This window comes from Phyllosticta citriasiana (assembly GCF_038021145.1).
Source record: "Phyllosticta citriasiana strain CBS 120426 chromosome Unknown IWZ02scaffold_8, whole genome shotgun sequence".
NCBI lineage: Eukaryota > Fungi > Ascomycota > Dothideomycetes > Botryosphaeriales > Phyllostictaceae > Phyllosticta > Phyllosticta citriasiana.
The window spans coordinates 840,942-855,242 of NW_027117285.1; the positions used below are offsets into that span (position 1 = coordinate 840,942).

Genomic DNA, 14,301 nt, shown 5'->3' on the forward strand with positions numbered 1-14,301 from the left:
TCTTGTTTGCGCCTCGTTATTAGAGCATCACCTCAGGGGTGTCAGAGATTTGATTGCGCCGATTACTTTGACGTGTATAGACGAACGTTGATGCATTATGGGCGGAGTTTTTTCCTTTCGTTTTTCATTTGGGTTTGGATGGATGAATGGGGGCTCTTTTGGTATTCCCGCAGCTCTTTGTACTGCATTGCATCATCATCTCACTACACATCATCTCACTATCATCACATGGGTCTGGTTTATGGGTTGGCTGGCTGGCTGGTTGGTTGGTTGGGTCGGTTGGTGAATGGGGCGGATGGAGCGCGGCTTAGGAATGACTGGATCTGCTTCCGCTCGCTTTTCTTGTCTCCCATCTAAGACATCTCTCTGTCGTCTTTGAATGACTCGAATCAAGACAATCACTTTTCATGCCTTGCAGTCTGTTTCCATCTGTCTATCCTCCATCTGTCTGTCCTTTGGGCATGCGTGGCTGACGTCCTTTGCTTCTTCGCGTGACCTCGACCACCACCACTGCTGTTGCTGCAAGCCGCAGCCGCAGCCGCAGCAGCCACAGCTGCGCCGCCGGCGGCCTCAATCACTGTCTGTCCCTTGGCCAAAAAGCACCTCGTTCCGCAAACAGACGCCTTACCTTGCCTTGCCTCGCGAGTTATCTTTTGAGCCACGACTCCTGTTCTTTTGTTATCCTTCTTCATCTACTTCTCCCTCCACCTCTAGCAGACATGGAGCCTGATCACGCCGCCGCCGCCGCAGCCGCCGCCGCCATCTCCTCACACGTCCCATCAGTTCCTATCCACACGTCTTTTCCCACTTCGACTTCCACTTCTAGATATCAGGTACCAGGTGCCGCCCTGCAGGTACAAGGGCCCTCGGAGTCCCTGCCTCGCTCCCTTCTGCACCCAGTCATTCAGTCAAACCATTGATTCCACCACCATCCATGCACCCACTCACTCCAAAAGAAAAAAATGGAACCCGAACCCGAACATGCGCTAGACGCACTGGCTGCCCTTCTCTCTTTTTCCCCTTTCCACTCTCCGACTTGCAGACTCAGCCACATCCGCAGTCGGGTCGGGTCGGGCAGCGACGCGCCACAACGTGAAGAAAACGCGTGGCTGCGTGTGCGGCTGGCTGCGATCGGTGGTGGCGTCGACGTGCGTGTCGGCTGGCTGGCTGGCTGGCTGGCTGGCTGGAAAAAGCAAAGAGATGGTGGATGGCATGGGTGGAATGGCGGGGCGGGGAAAGCGAATGCGAGCGAGATCAGGTACCGTCCAGCTGCGGTTGATTCTGTTGGGTGTAAGTGTGGGGGAGGGAGGAAGAGATGGGTGGTGTTGAGTTGACGTGGGTTGATGGGAGAACGGAAGCTGTGGGTGTGCTGTGCGAGAGGAGACCGAGGGGCTTGTTTCTTGGTCGTTGATGCTGCCGAGGGCTGGGCTGCCGCGGTCGTTCTGTCCTGTGTACATGGTGGAAGAATGATGCGTCTGTTGGACGGCCATGTATGTACCCCTCCACTCAATCCATTCATCTACCGTACATCAGCACGTCCATCACTCATAGCTCTGTCTCCACCCATACTTGCTCTCTCCTTCTCCTGTCAATCATGTCTTCCGCCTAACCAACCCCTTCATAAAATCAAAGCTATTAGAATCGCTCATCAACTCCCACACCTTGCCCGTAGGCCGATCCTCCCATCCCAACTCCTCAGCAACAAGCATCCCCCAATCCCGCGTGATGCCCTTGACGCGAGCGCGCACACCGCCTTCCGCCTCGAGCTCAACAATCTGGCCGCCGTGCAGCCAGGCAGCATAGTACAGGGCCTCGAGACTATTGGCGCCGCCGTGGCCGGTCCAGCCCTCGCGGCAGAAGCGCGAATACAGCGCCTCGAAGACGGACAGGATGCGCGCGAGCAGCTTCTCCGTGGCAAAGGGGCCTAGGCCGGCTGCGCGCGCCAGCGCGTTGAGAGAGGTTGTGGGCGCCGCGTTGGCGACGTTGACTCCGATTCCGGCCACCATTGTGTACTCGGAGCCCTGAAATGAGGAGTTGACCAGCACGCCGCCGATCTTGACATAGTCCTTGGGCGTGGGCGTGGGCCGCGTTTCGGGGTTGGAGCCGGGCGAGGGGAAGCATGGCGACGTTGGGTCGAGTGCGTAAATGTCGTTGGGCCATTTGAGCTTGATGGGAAGTTTGCTGTAGGCCGAGTTGGACGGCACGTAGCTTTGTACTGCGTGTACCGTAGCGAGTGCCGCAAGGTATTGAACAAATACGACGGGTGCTGTTGAAGAGAGCGCGACGCTGTGCCGTAAAACTACGCTATACATGAGGGAGCCGGGCGGCGAGACCCAAACGTTGGAACCACGCCCGCGGCCGGCTACTTGGGTTGTGGCTGTTGCGGTGAAGCCTGTAGGGAGATGCTTGAGTAGTTTGGGGTTTCTGCCTTCAGTTAGCATGTTCCAGTTCAAAGGGTAAAGCAGACTACTTCTCGAGGATTGTGTTGGTGCTGGTGACGACTTCGCCATAAAGAAGGTATTTGCCGAAATCGGCATCTGGATTTCTATCAATGCGGTTATACGTTTCGAGATTGGCGAAAAAGGAGTGGTGGTTCCAGTAAGGGGTTTCTTTGGTAGACGGCAATTCCGCTTCGTGAGCGACAAGACGCTTGACGACTTTGTCATAGTCGAGGATTCTGTCGGCGTCGGCAGACTCTTCATCAGTCTTGCTCTCATCACCCGAGCCAGGAAGAATGGATGTGACGGCTTTGGCGAGCGAGCTCATGGACCACTGAGATGGCTTTTCAAGGTGGAACGTGTCGTTTTCTCCCTTGATGTGCTCCTCGCCATCCTCCAGGGTGATGATTTCACTCCATGACGACACGAGCTCAGCCACATCTGATGCTTTGGAGGATGAAAGATGCAGACGGGAAAGGGAAGGTACCGCTTGTGGTTCTTGGTTTACTTTCAAGCCAAGCTTCGTCAAGCAAGCCTTGAGAAAGTCCACCCTCTGCTTATCGTCTTGCGCCAGTGGTTCAATAACCTTCTTGACGTATTCGGGGACGTCTTCTCCCTTGCTCAGGTTTACGGCTGCGAACCTACTGACGTCAGATTGTATATTTGTTTGAATGAAGAAGACTTACTCAGGATGAGGTCCTGTAAGAATCATATTACCCTCACCAACTTTGCGGTACACAACCGCAGCCTTGCCCTCTCCAGAGTCGACATGCAAGTCATCCGTGTAGCTGGCAAGAATCTCAACGTCACGGTCCTTGAGTTTTTCAGCGTCGACAAAGACGCCACCACCGTTGTAGTAGGATCGAAAAGACTCTGGCACGGCGCCACCGACACTCAAAACATCCCTATTCACCTTCAACTCGACGGCTCTGGCGCCAGCCTCGCTGTGGTAGACGAAACCGGGAAAGGCGAGTCCGCGACAGATGCCGGGGAAAAATCCGAGTTCGCGATCACCAATGACTTCCATTCCCTTGCGACCAACTTCGAATTCGCACTTACTGCAGCCATAGTACCCACCGGCGCAGAACCCAACGAAATTGCCGCCACGGTTGACATACTGGCTGATTCGACGGTTGCCCTCGCCGTCCAGGGTGCGGCAGTAAGCAAGGTCAGCACCGCCAGGCATGACTAGAAGGGCGCACGAGGCGGTCCAAGGCTCTTTGATAATGGCAGATCCATCGACCGGAATAACGGCATAGTTGGGGGAGAGCAGGCGGCGTAGAGTCCACGTGCAGTGGCGGACAGACTCGATGGTGCTGCCATTGCCTGGCAAAATTTGAGTTGGATGTCGTCAACAGACCTGTAGATTAAAACTCACCAGAATAAACGAGCACATTTGTACGTTTGCTCGCCATGATGCGTGATTGACGAGACAGCAACGTCCTTGGTGGCGACAGCAACGGCTCCGAACCTCAACCGAAACCCGCGTCGACGACGAGATAGAAGCAGCCCCAGAGGAAATCAAACAACAGACTGTCGCAGCACGTTGCAGAAATGTCCAACGAAGAAAAGAGACAAGAGGCTGCGTCGCAGGTCGAAGACGATGACGAGCCCGATGACTGGTGCGTGCCAACCGATCAATTCCTCCGCGTCACGGTCCCCGAGCTCTCTCCCTCACGCTGACTTGGTTGGGCCCGACAGGGACAAGCGAATCTTTTCCACGGGCTGCTCGGTCGAGAATGCAAAGATGACCGACTGCTACTACGACAAAAAGGATTGGCGAGCCTGCAAGAACGAGGTGCGTCCGTCGGGATGCAAGTTGTTGAAGCTGCAGCTTTTCCAGACTTCACCTTCGGGGGAGCTGCGGCTCCTGCTTACCAAAGCATCAACCACGACGTCTTTGGCTGACTGCTTCAACAGATGGAGGCTTTCAGGGAATGTTGGAAACGACATGGCAATGATCAGAGGACCTCATCGAAGGATGTTTAGAATTCAAATACAAAACCTCCCCTCTGCTCGCTTCAATCCAAAGGCAAGCTTTCCATTGCTCATGCTGTTCTTGAATGATGAAGAATGGGTGCTTCCCGACGTCAACCACTTCCTCCAAATCGCTGCTTCGCCAGCGCCTTGAGCATCTCCATGGTCGAATCTTCCTGAGACCGATACTCTGCAATTCTCTCCTCCCTCTCCGCAGCCTTGGCTCTCATAATCTCCTCTCTTCGCAGCTCCCTCTCACTCTTACGCCGCTCTTCCTCCCTCTTGCGTGCCTTGATCGTATCCACGTCATCACCCATAAGGTCTGACTCGCGAATCTCCTCCGCACCGGGCGACTTGGCCTCACGGAACGACCGCAGCGCCGCCGTCTTGTCCATCTTCTTTTCAAGCTGCCGCTCGCGGCTTCCCGGGTCGGCGCGCGGGACGAGCTCTTCGAGACGCTCTTTTTGCAGCGCGCGGTCTGCTTTGCGCTCGGCGCGCAGCGCTTCGATGCGAGCTTCTTGCTCTTCTTCTCGCGATTCTGGAATCCACATGTTAGCCTCAGCCCTCTTACAAGGTATGGACATGCTTTTAGCGTACCTTTCTGCAGCTCCAAATCTTCCAGATGCGGCACTTCGGGGCCCATCCTGTTGGCTCCTGTGCTCACCTGTCCAGGCATGGCAGCAGGTCCAAATTCATCCTCACTTTCCTCCTCGTTGCTTGTACCGTTGTCCTGGCCATTTGCGGAGCTTGCAGAAGCAGCGGCCCCTCGGCCCAAGCCGTAATCAGGCGAAGCCCTGTGCGAGTGGTCCGACAAGCGCGTCGCAGCGCCGCGATCCCCAGGCTGCTCGGCAGTAGATGATGAAGCAATCGCCTTTTGCAGCGTACTCTGGTCATACCAGCCTTCTGCGAGCTCACCGCGATTCCTTCCAGCGTCAGCCGTCGTCCCACAGCGAACAGTATCGCATGCATTGTCGAGGTGTTTTCACTCACCACTTGCCCACGAAGCTCTTCCAGCGCCCCTTTATCTCCGTCTCGTCCATGTCTTCGACTATCTTTTGCTTCTGAATGTCTAGGTATAGCGCGAACATGGGCTTGTAGACGGCGTAGTCGTGCTTGGATAGTGTCCGCGCGTTGAACGGGAGGGAAACGGGCTTAGATGGCGCGACGCTACGGCTGTGGCTGCGTCGTTTGCCACGGTCATCGCGGGACGGCCTTTCGATGCGACCATCATGGTGGGAGCGATGGCGATGGCGGCGATGTGGGGAGCGCGAGAGCAAGCGGGTGCGGTGGTGTCGGTGGTGCGAAGACGCGTGAGGGGAACGCGAGCGCGATCGGTGTGTACGGTGTCGCGAAGCATGTGCCGAGCTATGAGATGGCATCTTGGCCGTGAATTGCAAAGAAATCAGAGGTAAGGAGCTTGGGCACAAGTGGTGGATGCTCGGACCTCGAGAGCGCTTCCCGGAGAAGCTTGGCGCTGATGTCGCCCATCATTCTTTCAGATAGAGAAACTGACGAATTGTATACACACCTAAGGCCTGTCATCGGCATGTGTCGCGTAGAGTACCTTGCATACACGAGCGGATAAGTTCAACTTTTGGTCTGTCCCACACCGTTGATGTAGTGTAACTTTTTGCCATTTCGAAATTGACGTCATGGGCAAATGACACTGCAGCTTTCCAAACCATCCAATATGACTGGAGGGCAGACTTCGTCAAAGGACGTAGCTCGTTGAAAATATTTCAAAAGTGGTAACCAAACGCTCCATGTTGCCGTCTGTCAAAAATCCTCAAGTACCGAGACTTTCCCGTTAGATCATGTACACTCCAGTTGCGGGTTACAACCATTCCTCGCTGCAGTCAACATCTCCATGCGCAACGCACTCCAACACGCTTTTCCAGATTTCAGTCATTTCTTCAATCATGAGCTTTTCGAAACTCCCGCGTCGTGCAGTCAAAGGTCAAATATGTAATTTTTCTACACCAGCGACAACCTGCGCTGACAAGATATGCTTCAACCGTACAGGAGACCATAGGTCCATCTCAAGAAGTGAACAATACAATCATCACGCATGACACTTTTCAACTGCCGACGAAGGGTAAATCTTGATCATCAACAATCCCCCAATTCCTCTTAGTTCCATGCCTGCCCATCGATCTTCCCTTGCCTAAATGTTGTTAGATTAGGCGACACCTCGTTGGAAATTATCAGACTCACCAAAGCCGGCAATCAACCCTCTCAGCGAAACCGATTCCCAAGCCAATGTTGCCCCCACTTCCAAAGATGGCCTCTTGAGCTCCGGAGTCCTGGCAGAGATCAAAGTTGGCGTTGGCTCCGTACTGGTTGGTCGACTTGAGATCCGGCATAGCACAAATAGGGTTGCCGCCGGGAGGGCACAAGTTGTCAACAACGATGGTAATGGTTTTGGGTCCGCCAGGAAGTGGATTCTTCGAACTGTCCTGCTCGGCGGTGACGTTCCAACAGGTACCGCAGGCAGGTCCAGTGCCCTGACCAGCGCCGACACCGTAGATGTTTTGAGAGACGGCAGCGGAGAATCCGGCCTTTGCAGAATGTTAACATGAATTCGTATTTGGCAACAGAAAACTTACGCTGGCGTAGGTTCCGCAGGCTTGCTTCTTCACGCAGTTTCCAGATCCGTTCTGATCTTTGGATCCGTATACCGTCATAGTCGCCTTGATGCGTCCCAAATCCGTTCCAGGCCCAACATCTTTGTCCTTGGTGTTTGGTGGTGGTGATCCTCCTTCCACTGGTTTGCTGCCGCCTTCTTGTCTCCCTCCGCCTCCGCCGCCGCCGCCTCTTCCTCCACCACCACCACCGCCGCCGCCGCCCCTGCCGCCCCCGCCCCTGCCGCCCCCGCCACCACCCTGTGAGGATTTCGTATGCTCACGTGTGGGCTGTTTGTTTCCAGGCCGGGTTCGAACAACTCCTCCCTCTGTGTCTTTTACTCTGACTACAGGACGGCGATCGCCACCACCCGGCTGCTCATAACATTGAGCACTGACATAGCCGAGGAGGGACAAGACAAGCAACAGAACTGCTCTGCTCCAAATCATGATGAAGGAATGTGAAAAGAAAGATGTACAAAGGAATGACTGTAATGATCAGCACCAGGCTTAATTGTAGAGAGTGTACGAGGGTTGGCTAGCACTATAAATGCAGCGCAGATTGTGGACTATGTGCTTGAAAAAAGTGGCTTCCAAAGCCTTTAGAAATACCTACCTCATGTGCACACTGACATAAGAGGACTTGATCACAGCCAACCAGCTACGCACAGCTGAGTAGGAAGGGCGCGAGACTCTGTCATGCAGATTACCATCCTAACTCTCTCCCAGGCGCCATGCACTGCACTAATTTACTCGATCATGGGGGCCGGGTTCCCGACGCAAGGTTTCCCTGCGACTTGTACCGTCGATCGTCAGGAGGGGCAGCACCAACGTTGCTTCGGCGTTTCGACTGCCTTCCTTCTCTGTAAACGCCATGGGATAATGGATGCTACCATGTTCCTTTTTCTCGATCGGGAAGAGGCGCACATGTTCCGGTCGAGCTGTCCCCCGCAATCCGGCTTGCGACGCTGTCGAGCTCAAGTGAAGAATCAGCCGGTTCAGGGAATCAATACCGCCAGGTACACAGCTTTCTGCCGTGGCCGCCGGCACCAATCACCTGAATTCACACCAAAGAAGGTTATTTTCCTTGCCTGTTTAGCCGCAGGAACAGCCTCATTCATTGGAGCGTCCATCCAGACCCTTCCCCACCTTGCAGCCGGCGGTGGCTGCTTAAGCCTCAATTGTGCGTTTCAAGTGGCGCCACACGAGCCGTTTGCTGTAGGAACATCGCTATCGTCGGGATTCGGGGTCAACTGCATGGCGTTAAAACGTCTTCGGTGTTTCCATTGAAATCTACCAGCCTTAAACAACTTACCCCGCTCCAACACTGCTCAATGTCTCATCGCATTGGGAGACTGTCGTAGAATAGTGCCACTGTCGTAGAAGAGTGCCACTGCCATAAGCTTTCCACGGGAACATAAGCCGGCAGTCCTGATGTCAGCCATGGCGAGGTTGCATCACAAGGCGCAGTTGCCCTCTGCCTGCTCAGGAAATGACCTCTTGATCACGTGTTTGGTGGTAGGCTTGCCTGGGTTTCCAGCCGGAAGATGCGCTGATAAGCTAAGTTGTGAAGGACTCGAACGGTGGATGACGAGTTGTTTCCGGAGGAGGTCCGATGATGAAACCCCCAGTTGGCCTTCGAATCGACCAACAGCACGATGAGGGTTCGGCTTGTAGAACTGACTAAGAACGGAGGACCAATAGGAATTAAATGATGAATGATCGCCGCATTGGTGTTTTGAAAACCGAGTTGGGATATTTGCCTTCCACCGGCAAAGTGTGAGCCGCTTCGTGACCGTCCGTCATTTGCCAGCTTTTGTCGAGTCCACAACTTTTGCGGAGCGCCGTATTGACGCAACTGTTTGGACATGGGATCCGGAGCTTGAAGATGACAAGCCTGGATTTCTTGCGGACGATTGACTATTCGGGTACACTTCCTCTTCGTCCATGGATGTCTCCGCCACAGGCGTCAACTACTCCGCAGCCACATGGAAAGACGGCTTCGGCCTTGGAACACCACAAAGACTGTATGAATCCTGGTTGCTCTCGCCAGGTCATGCGGTAGCATTCGGTGGGTGCTTTCTTTGCCTAGTGGCATAGACTCATTCGGAAACTCATGACCTTGGACTTGTAAGGCTGGTCACATAGCACCACAGGTTGCTGTCAAACATGGTGAAGACGCAATATGGCTGCGGAGTCCGCGAGGTCAACATTCAGATCCCAAGATGGCTTTTTAGGTTTTTGTCCGCAAACAAACGTATTTGTTGGTCGCGAAATTCCGCGGCTCGTTCACAACAGCTGCTTCGACAGAGATGCCACATTTATCTTGAGCTGCTAATCTGACTGTTGGGGGAAACATTCGTGATCTGTTAGCAGGTAAAGATGTTGTCGCAGCTTTTTTGAAATTTGCATCACTTCCTACCAAAGCCGGGTGCCAGTTGGAGAGAAGACTCTGAGCTGCCAAGAGAAGTGTCTGTTCAACCAAGTCGGTACAGCCAAAGAGCTGCTCAGGAGCTGTCATTCCGAGTCATCCCGAACAAGTTGGATTGGAGACTGACTGAATCAAAAGTCACGGAATGACGACGAGACCTCATAAGTAATCAACTGAGGAAGGAAAAGGTGTCGCGACGAGGTTTTCCTCCAGCAGTCGAGGTTAGAGATGGAGGTCAGTGAGCGATCCCATCGACACGAGCCTCTGCGCGGCGTATCCAACGCGAGGTTAGCACGGGCAATCTCTGTCTTCACCCTTGTGGCCTGAAGTTGATCCGCAATTCCTGACCTGTCTCTGCCAGCAAAATGCGATTTCGTGGATTTGTGGAGGTGCGATCAGGCCCGACCTCCAACGTTGTTTCGATGCGCCATCTGAAACATAGAATTGCTAGCTTGCAGTGACTTGGAACGCGCTAGAAGCAGGTTTTGCGCTTCTTGGTCTAGCTTACTCGTGGACCTTTCGCCAATCAGCGATGTCGATCATGATGTGTAAAGGGCCAATCAGCTTGCTATGTTCGGAGTTGGATTGCCTTTTACAGTTGGGGCAGCTGAATGGCGAGTTGCGGGAAGCGTCGTGGTATCGACGTTTGATGCGATGAGCCGATGCGAACGGCGAACGACTTGGTTGATCGACAGAGTAGTGAGAAAATCTTCACTGTCCTCGAGAGCGTAGAAGACAGCGTTTATTCGGTCTCAGGGTTAACGCTATCAGGGGCAAAGGGATTGTGTGACAAGAGTGCTCGGCGTATAATTGGCGAGAGACGGGAATGAGGAACGAATAAAAAGACACCCCTTGATGCTTCACTGCGTAAAATTGCTTGGCCGTTTGTGTATGATCAAAAGAGCGACATTATGGGCAGGGCCATCTGTCGAACGACGGAGGGGAGCAGTTCGAAGGTTATTTTGTGGAACTCTTTGGTCATCTGTCCATCCCAGTGGCCAAGGTTCCATAGTTAGCCTGGTGGTGACGGTGACACTTGTCTTTCACCAAGAAGTACAACAGATGAGATATGTGAAGACTCAGCGAAATGCAAGGTGGCGCCGTTGCAACGGCGCCATAACCTTGATCACAGTATACATGTGGCACGCTGGAGCCGTGCGGCATATCCCAAAGCGTGACGCGGGCACGGCAGGAATGGTCTCGCTAAACCCATGGCTCTCATTTCGAGAGCCCAATGCTTGAGCGTTGAAGACGTGGACTCCATCAAGGCATTGAGATTATTAAGAGCTTCGAGCGAGGGGCTGAAGAAAGCTGATATTTCACCCAAAATAGAAATCAGTCTGGTCCAAAGGACTCCAAAGGAGGCTTGCCAAGCTACGGACATGGCTTGTTGGGCTGTACGGAAAAAGCAATTAGCGGTGCTGCGAGCCTCGCGCCGTTGTGAGCTTGAATTGAGCCGGATCTTTCCAGTGCAGCTCTGACGTCAAGCTAGACAAAAGCGTACGGCTACGAGCACAATTGAGTGTGCAAGTGGGACTCGAAACTGTCTTATTTGACTAAACTCGGCACAGCCCGGACGAGACGTGGGCCAGCACCTGCTTGGCCAGAACCCGGGAAATGGACCTGTTCGGGATATCTAGACGTGGCACCTTGTCTCATATGAAGCCACGTGAGGTATCACAGGTACTGCTTTAAATGCACTTCTGGCCATGACAAAAGTGTCAAGCCGCTTGATGAAGCCGTCGTTCGCCCTGTTGTTTCTGTAGATGAGGCTTGAATGAGAGCGGAAAGGGGAGCGTTTCGCCGAACATGTCGAGAATTCTGGGCGCATGTCAAAGGCAAATACAGGTCCGAAGGGGAGTTCCTTGGAGAGAAAGAGAAGAGACCGGAGAACCGACGGAAGAGGCACGCAAGCACAAGCGAGCTGAGTCAGCGCCACTACGCGTTGGCAACTCAAGACTCCACGCGTCTGCAAACTGTCATTCATCAACACCATCATCCACGACGACACATTATGCCTCTCGACCCTGTGCCTGTGCCTAGACCGACGTCCGCTTGGCCGCCAGCGCGCCGTTATTCCCCTTGGCTGGGTCCTCGTCTCGACAGCGCCCCGCGGCCAACTCAATCGACGCCCCGGCAACTGGCGCATCCTAGTGAGCCGGGAACTCTCTAAACGTGCCATGTCGCTGCTGTAACGAGCCGATCGAGCGACGCTCCTCCTGTCGGTCGATCTCCCGGTCTGTGGCAAGGACCGTCTCGCCAGCTCCGTCCTCGACTTGTTATGTTGCGGTCGACGAGCATTCTTCGCATTCCTAGGAGCATGCCATTCCTTGGTCAATTTCACCACTGTCCCGAAGCGGAGCTCACCAGAGGATGCCTCTAGCCTTGCCGAGGAACGCATCGTGTGCCTCAAGCGCAAAACGTTAATGACCCAAATCGCCCGCCGCCCGCCTGTATCTGATGCATTGCTGGGAATCCGTGCCTGCACCACCAATTAGAGCTGACGTCTGGCTGCCCTTTATTCGCACGCCCGCGGCGCTCTCGACCCGTCGAGCCCAAGAGGTCCCCTTTTTCCCCTCGTCCAAGTCACGTTTTTCCCTCTGCATTTTCGCGACCAGGGGGACGCCAGTAATTTTTGTGCCCTGATCCGGCAACCCTGAGGTCGGTTGTTATCACTGTCGCCGTCGAGCCATCCGAGCGAATCCAAGCCTGCGCATCCCTTCATGAATCAATCTCCTCCTTGCTTCTGCACGTTCTTGTCCCTCTTTCCGCACCATAACACCTCACTCTCTCTCGATTAAAGCCTGTTGCTCCCAGATGTCCCCGCCTTCGCCCCATCGCCCGCCGAACCCTCGCGGACCTACTGGCGAAGAAGCAGCCCCAATGCTGCACGACTACCGCCGCGTGCCTTCGGGCTCAGAGTCTGGAGACGATCACTGGCCGTCCTCTCCTTTTCAAAATTCCTCCGAGTTCTCCTTCAGCGAAAAGTTGTACGATTCTCCCACTGTCCAGGCCAAGCTACGCGCTTTCTTCAGGTCGCGGGCCCGCCGGTTGTACGACATTACGAGATTTTTGGCCAGCAAAGGCCTTGGTCCTGTTCTTCCGAGTTTCCTTCTTCCTCACGTCGAGAGCCCCGCCGTACATGCCACTGGCCTAGCGACCCTTGATGGTGTTCGTGGGTTTGCGTGCTTCTTCGTCTTCAACTTTCACTTTCTCTTCACCTACACGCCGACTTCGTACCGCGGGTATGGCGTGGATCCGACGGGAGAGACCAATTTATGGATTCATCAGCTCCCATTCATCCGGCTTCTGTACGCTGGGCGCGCCATGGTTACCGTCTTCTTCGTCCTGTCTGGATATGTCTTGTCGCGAAAACCATTGATCGCAATACGGTCCAAACAGTATGATTCGATGCTTCAAGGCCTGTCCTCGTCCGTGTTCCGCCGTGGACTGCGTCTCTTCATCCCAACCGTCATCAGCACCTTCATGGTCTTTCTCGCCCTCCGGATGGATCTCTTCAAAAAGGCTACACGCATCGCATATGACGGCGTTACGCTGTCCTTTGTGGAACACCACCCGATTTGGTTTCCCACGCTTTGGGAGCAATGGTGGCACTACGTCAACTTTGTCCGCAACTACATTGACTTTACCCGTTGGGAGGAATGGTACAACCTATACGATCCGCACGTCTGGACCATCCCGCTTGAGTTCCGCGCTAGCATGGTCCTGTTCCTCACCCTGGTGTGCCTTGCACGGGCAAAAACATTTTGGAGACTTTCACTCATCTCTACCTTGATCGTCTTTTGCAGCCGTTGGAATAGGTTCGAAATCGTTCTCTTCCTCAGTGGCACGTTGATCGCCGAGATTGATCTCATCACCCGCGCTTGGGAAGCTCCCGCTGGAACCAGTTCTCCGCCAAACCCCACGTTGCCAAGTAATAGCGCTGACGCCGAGACGATTTCCTGGTTGGACCGCTTTTCTCGTGAACGGGTCTGGTTCAACATGGCAGTCTTTGTAGCCGGTCTCTACGTGCTCTCGTTTCCGGACGAATTTGGTGCCTACACCCCAGGCTTCATGTATCTTTCGACCTGGATCCCTGAAAACTTCCGCAACAGCCTTGTCTACTACAGATTTTGGCACAGCATCGGCGCCGTCATGACCATGTACGCCATCAACAATACCCCTGTACTACGCCGCCCATTCCAAACCCCGCTCGCCCAATATCTCGGCAAGATTAGTTACGCCTTCTACCTCGTACACGGTCCGATTCTGCACAGCCTTGGATACATTCTGATGCGGTGGATTTGGGGCATGGCTGGCCGCTATATCGAGGAAGAAGTAATTCCACCACCGGATAAGCCGGACGAGACGGTCAAGGTGACGGATAGCGGCGAGGTCGGGCCGCACATGTTCGCCTTTTGCCTGTTCCTTGGCTGGGCCATCGTGTTACCAATCAGTATCTGGGCGGCCGACTTGTTCTGGCGCTTCGTCGACGTGCCGTGCGTCAAGTTTGCGCGGTGGGTTGAAAATAAAGTTACGGGGCGTGGCTGAGTACTTGACACAACACGATACGACACGACGACGCGCCGAGGCGGCGCACGACACTCCGATCTACTCCGATCTTTTTTCATGGTCATTCCGTTGAATATCGCAGCGTTCTTAGAGAACTTTTTCTTGGATTTTTCTTTTTGGGTTGATGATGAAGAGTTGGCAAAGTTTCATGGTTTGGAGGAGCAGGCTGCGGTCGAAGGACACCCAAGAAAGAAAGATGATCGAGCAGCAAGCGAAGGCGATGAAAGAGAAGGATTCAATGCATCAATCTGGCGTCACAAGT

General features: G+C 54.2%; 7 protein-coding genes across 7 annotated transcripts; 4 read left to right on the plus strand and 3 right to left on the minus strand.

The window, feature by feature from the left end:
- The first annotated feature begins 235 nt into the window (after window positions 1-235).
- Window positions 236-846, plus strand: IWZ02DRAFT_295795 (uncharacterized protein). The gene has a single exon (XM_066763857.1). It carries the CDS (start codon window positions 380-382, stop codon window positions 728-730), a length of 351 nt encoding a protein of 116 aa, XP_066621735.1. The 5' UTR covers window positions 236-379; the 3' UTR covers window positions 731-846.
- A 617-nt stretch (window positions 847-1,463) lies between these two features.
- On the minus strand, window positions 1,464-3,947 carry IWZ02DRAFT_295758 (biotin-protein ligase). Its single transcript, XM_066763856.1, has 4 exons — window positions 3,817-3,947; window positions 3,125-3,764; window positions 2,471-3,079; window positions 1,464-2,424 (listed from the first exon to the last, which is right to left on the minus strand). Exons 1-4 carry the CDS (start codon window positions 3,851-3,853, stop codon window positions 1,593-1,595), a joined length of 2,118 nt encoding a protein of 705 aa, XP_066621736.1. The 5' UTR covers window positions 3,854-3,947; the 3' UTR covers window positions 1,464-1,592.
- On the plus strand, window positions 3,743-4,441 carry IWZ02DRAFT_454426 (uncharacterized protein). Its single transcript, XM_066767716.1, has 3 exons — window positions 3,743-4,060; window positions 4,140-4,236; window positions 4,359-4,441. The coding sequence occupies exons 1-3, from the start codon at window positions 3,993-3,995 to the stop codon at window positions 4,425-4,427; spliced, it is 234 nt and encodes a 77-aa protein (XP_066621737.1). The 5' UTR covers window positions 3,743-3,992; the 3' UTR covers window positions 4,428-4,441.
- Window positions 4,264-6,173, minus strand: IWZ02DRAFT_295816 (uncharacterized protein). Its single transcript, XM_066763858.1, has 3 exons — window positions 5,406-6,173; window positions 5,013-5,338; window positions 4,264-4,953 (listed from the first exon to the last, which is right to left on the minus strand). Exons 1-3 carry the CDS (start codon window positions 5,792-5,794, stop codon window positions 4,529-4,531), a joined length of 1,140 nt encoding a protein of 379 aa, XP_066621738.1. The 5' UTR covers window positions 5,795-6,173; the 3' UTR covers window positions 4,264-4,528.
- A 372-nt stretch (window positions 6,174-6,545) lies between these two features.
- Window positions 6,546-7,099, minus strand: IWZ02DRAFT_491474 (uncharacterized protein; the record flags this gene model as incomplete). The annotated part of the gene is made up of 3 exons (XM_066769748.1): window positions 6,546-6,579; window positions 6,630-6,973; window positions 7,022-7,099. The coding sequence occupies 3 exons, from the start codon at window positions 7,097-7,099 to the stop codon at window positions 6,546-6,548; spliced, it is 456 nt and encodes a 151-aa protein (XP_066621739.1).
- Window positions 7,100-7,273: 174 nt separating this feature from the next.
- IWZ02DRAFT_454433 (uncharacterized protein) lies at window positions 7,274-8,741 on the plus strand. Its single transcript, XM_066767717.1, has 3 exons — window positions 7,274-7,525; window positions 7,653-8,289; window positions 8,352-8,741. Exons 2-3 carry the CDS (start codon window positions 7,736-7,738, stop codon window positions 8,398-8,400), a joined length of 603 nt encoding a protein of 200 aa, XP_066621740.1. The 5' UTR covers window positions 7,274-7,525; window positions 7,653-7,735; the 3' UTR covers window positions 8,401-8,741.
- Window positions 8,742-12,350: 3,609 nt separating this feature from the next.
- IWZ02DRAFT_379161 (putative acyltransferase) lies at window positions 12,351-14,018 on the plus strand (the record flags this gene model as incomplete). Its single annotated transcript, XM_066765026.1, has 2 exons — window positions 12,351-13,805; window positions 13,863-14,018. 2 exons carry the CDS (start codon window positions 12,351-12,353, stop codon window positions 14,016-14,018), a joined length of 1,611 nt encoding a protein of 536 aa, XP_066621741.1.
- Window positions 14,019-14,301: the final 283 nt, after the last annotated feature.

Excerpts from the sequence above, each read along its gene's own strand:
- IWZ02DRAFT_295795 (XM_066763857.1), top strand. The coding sequence starts at position 380 with ATGACTCGAATCAAGACAATCACTTTTCATGCCTTGCAGTCTGTTTCC.
- IWZ02DRAFT_295758 (XM_066763856.1), bottom strand. The coding sequence starts at position 3,853 with ATGGCGAGCAAACGTACAAATGTGCTCGTTTATTCTG. Across the intron at positions 3,765-3,816 it reads AAATGTGCTCGTTTATTCTG|GCAATGGCAGCACCATCGAG; the intron begins GTGAGTTTTAAT and ends AAATTTTGCCAG. Across the intron at positions 2,425-2,470 it reads ACCAACACAATCCTCGAGAA|AAACCCCAAACTACTCAAGC; the intron begins GTAGTCTGCTTT and ends AACTGAAGGCAG.
- IWZ02DRAFT_454426 (XM_066767716.1), top strand. The coding sequence starts at position 3,993 with ATGTCCAACGAAGAAAAGAGACAAGAGGCTGCGTCGCAGGTCGAAGAC. Across the intron at positions 4,061-4,139 it reads GATGACGAGCCCGATGACTG|GGACAAGCGAATCTTTTCCA; the intron begins GTGCGTGCCAAC and ends TGGGCCCGACAG. Across the intron at positions 4,237-4,358 it reads GGCGAGCCTGCAAGAACGAG|ATGGAGGCTTTCAGGGAATG; the intron begins GTGCGTCCGTCG and ends CTGCTTCAACAG.
- IWZ02DRAFT_295816 (XM_066763858.1), bottom strand. The coding sequence starts at position 5,794 with ATGCCATCTCATAGCTCGGCACATGCTTCGCGACACCGTACACACCGA. Across the intron at positions 5,339-5,405 it reads AAGAGCTTCGTGGGCAAGTG|GAATCGCGGTGAGCTCGCAG; the intron begins GTGAGTGAAAAC and ends TGACGCTGGAAG. Across the intron at positions 4,954-5,012 it reads AGATTTGGAGCTGCAGAAAG|AATCGCGAGAAGAAGAGCAA; the intron begins GTACGCTAAAAG and ends TGTGGATTCCAG.
- IWZ02DRAFT_454433 (XM_066767717.1), top strand. The coding sequence starts at position 7,736 with ATGCAGATTACCATCCTAACTCTCTCCCAGGCGCCATGCACTGCACTA. Across the intron at positions 8,290-8,351 it reads TCGTCGGGATTCGGGGTCAA|CCCGCTCCAACACTGCTCAA; the intron begins CTGCATGGCGTT and ends TAAACAACTTAC.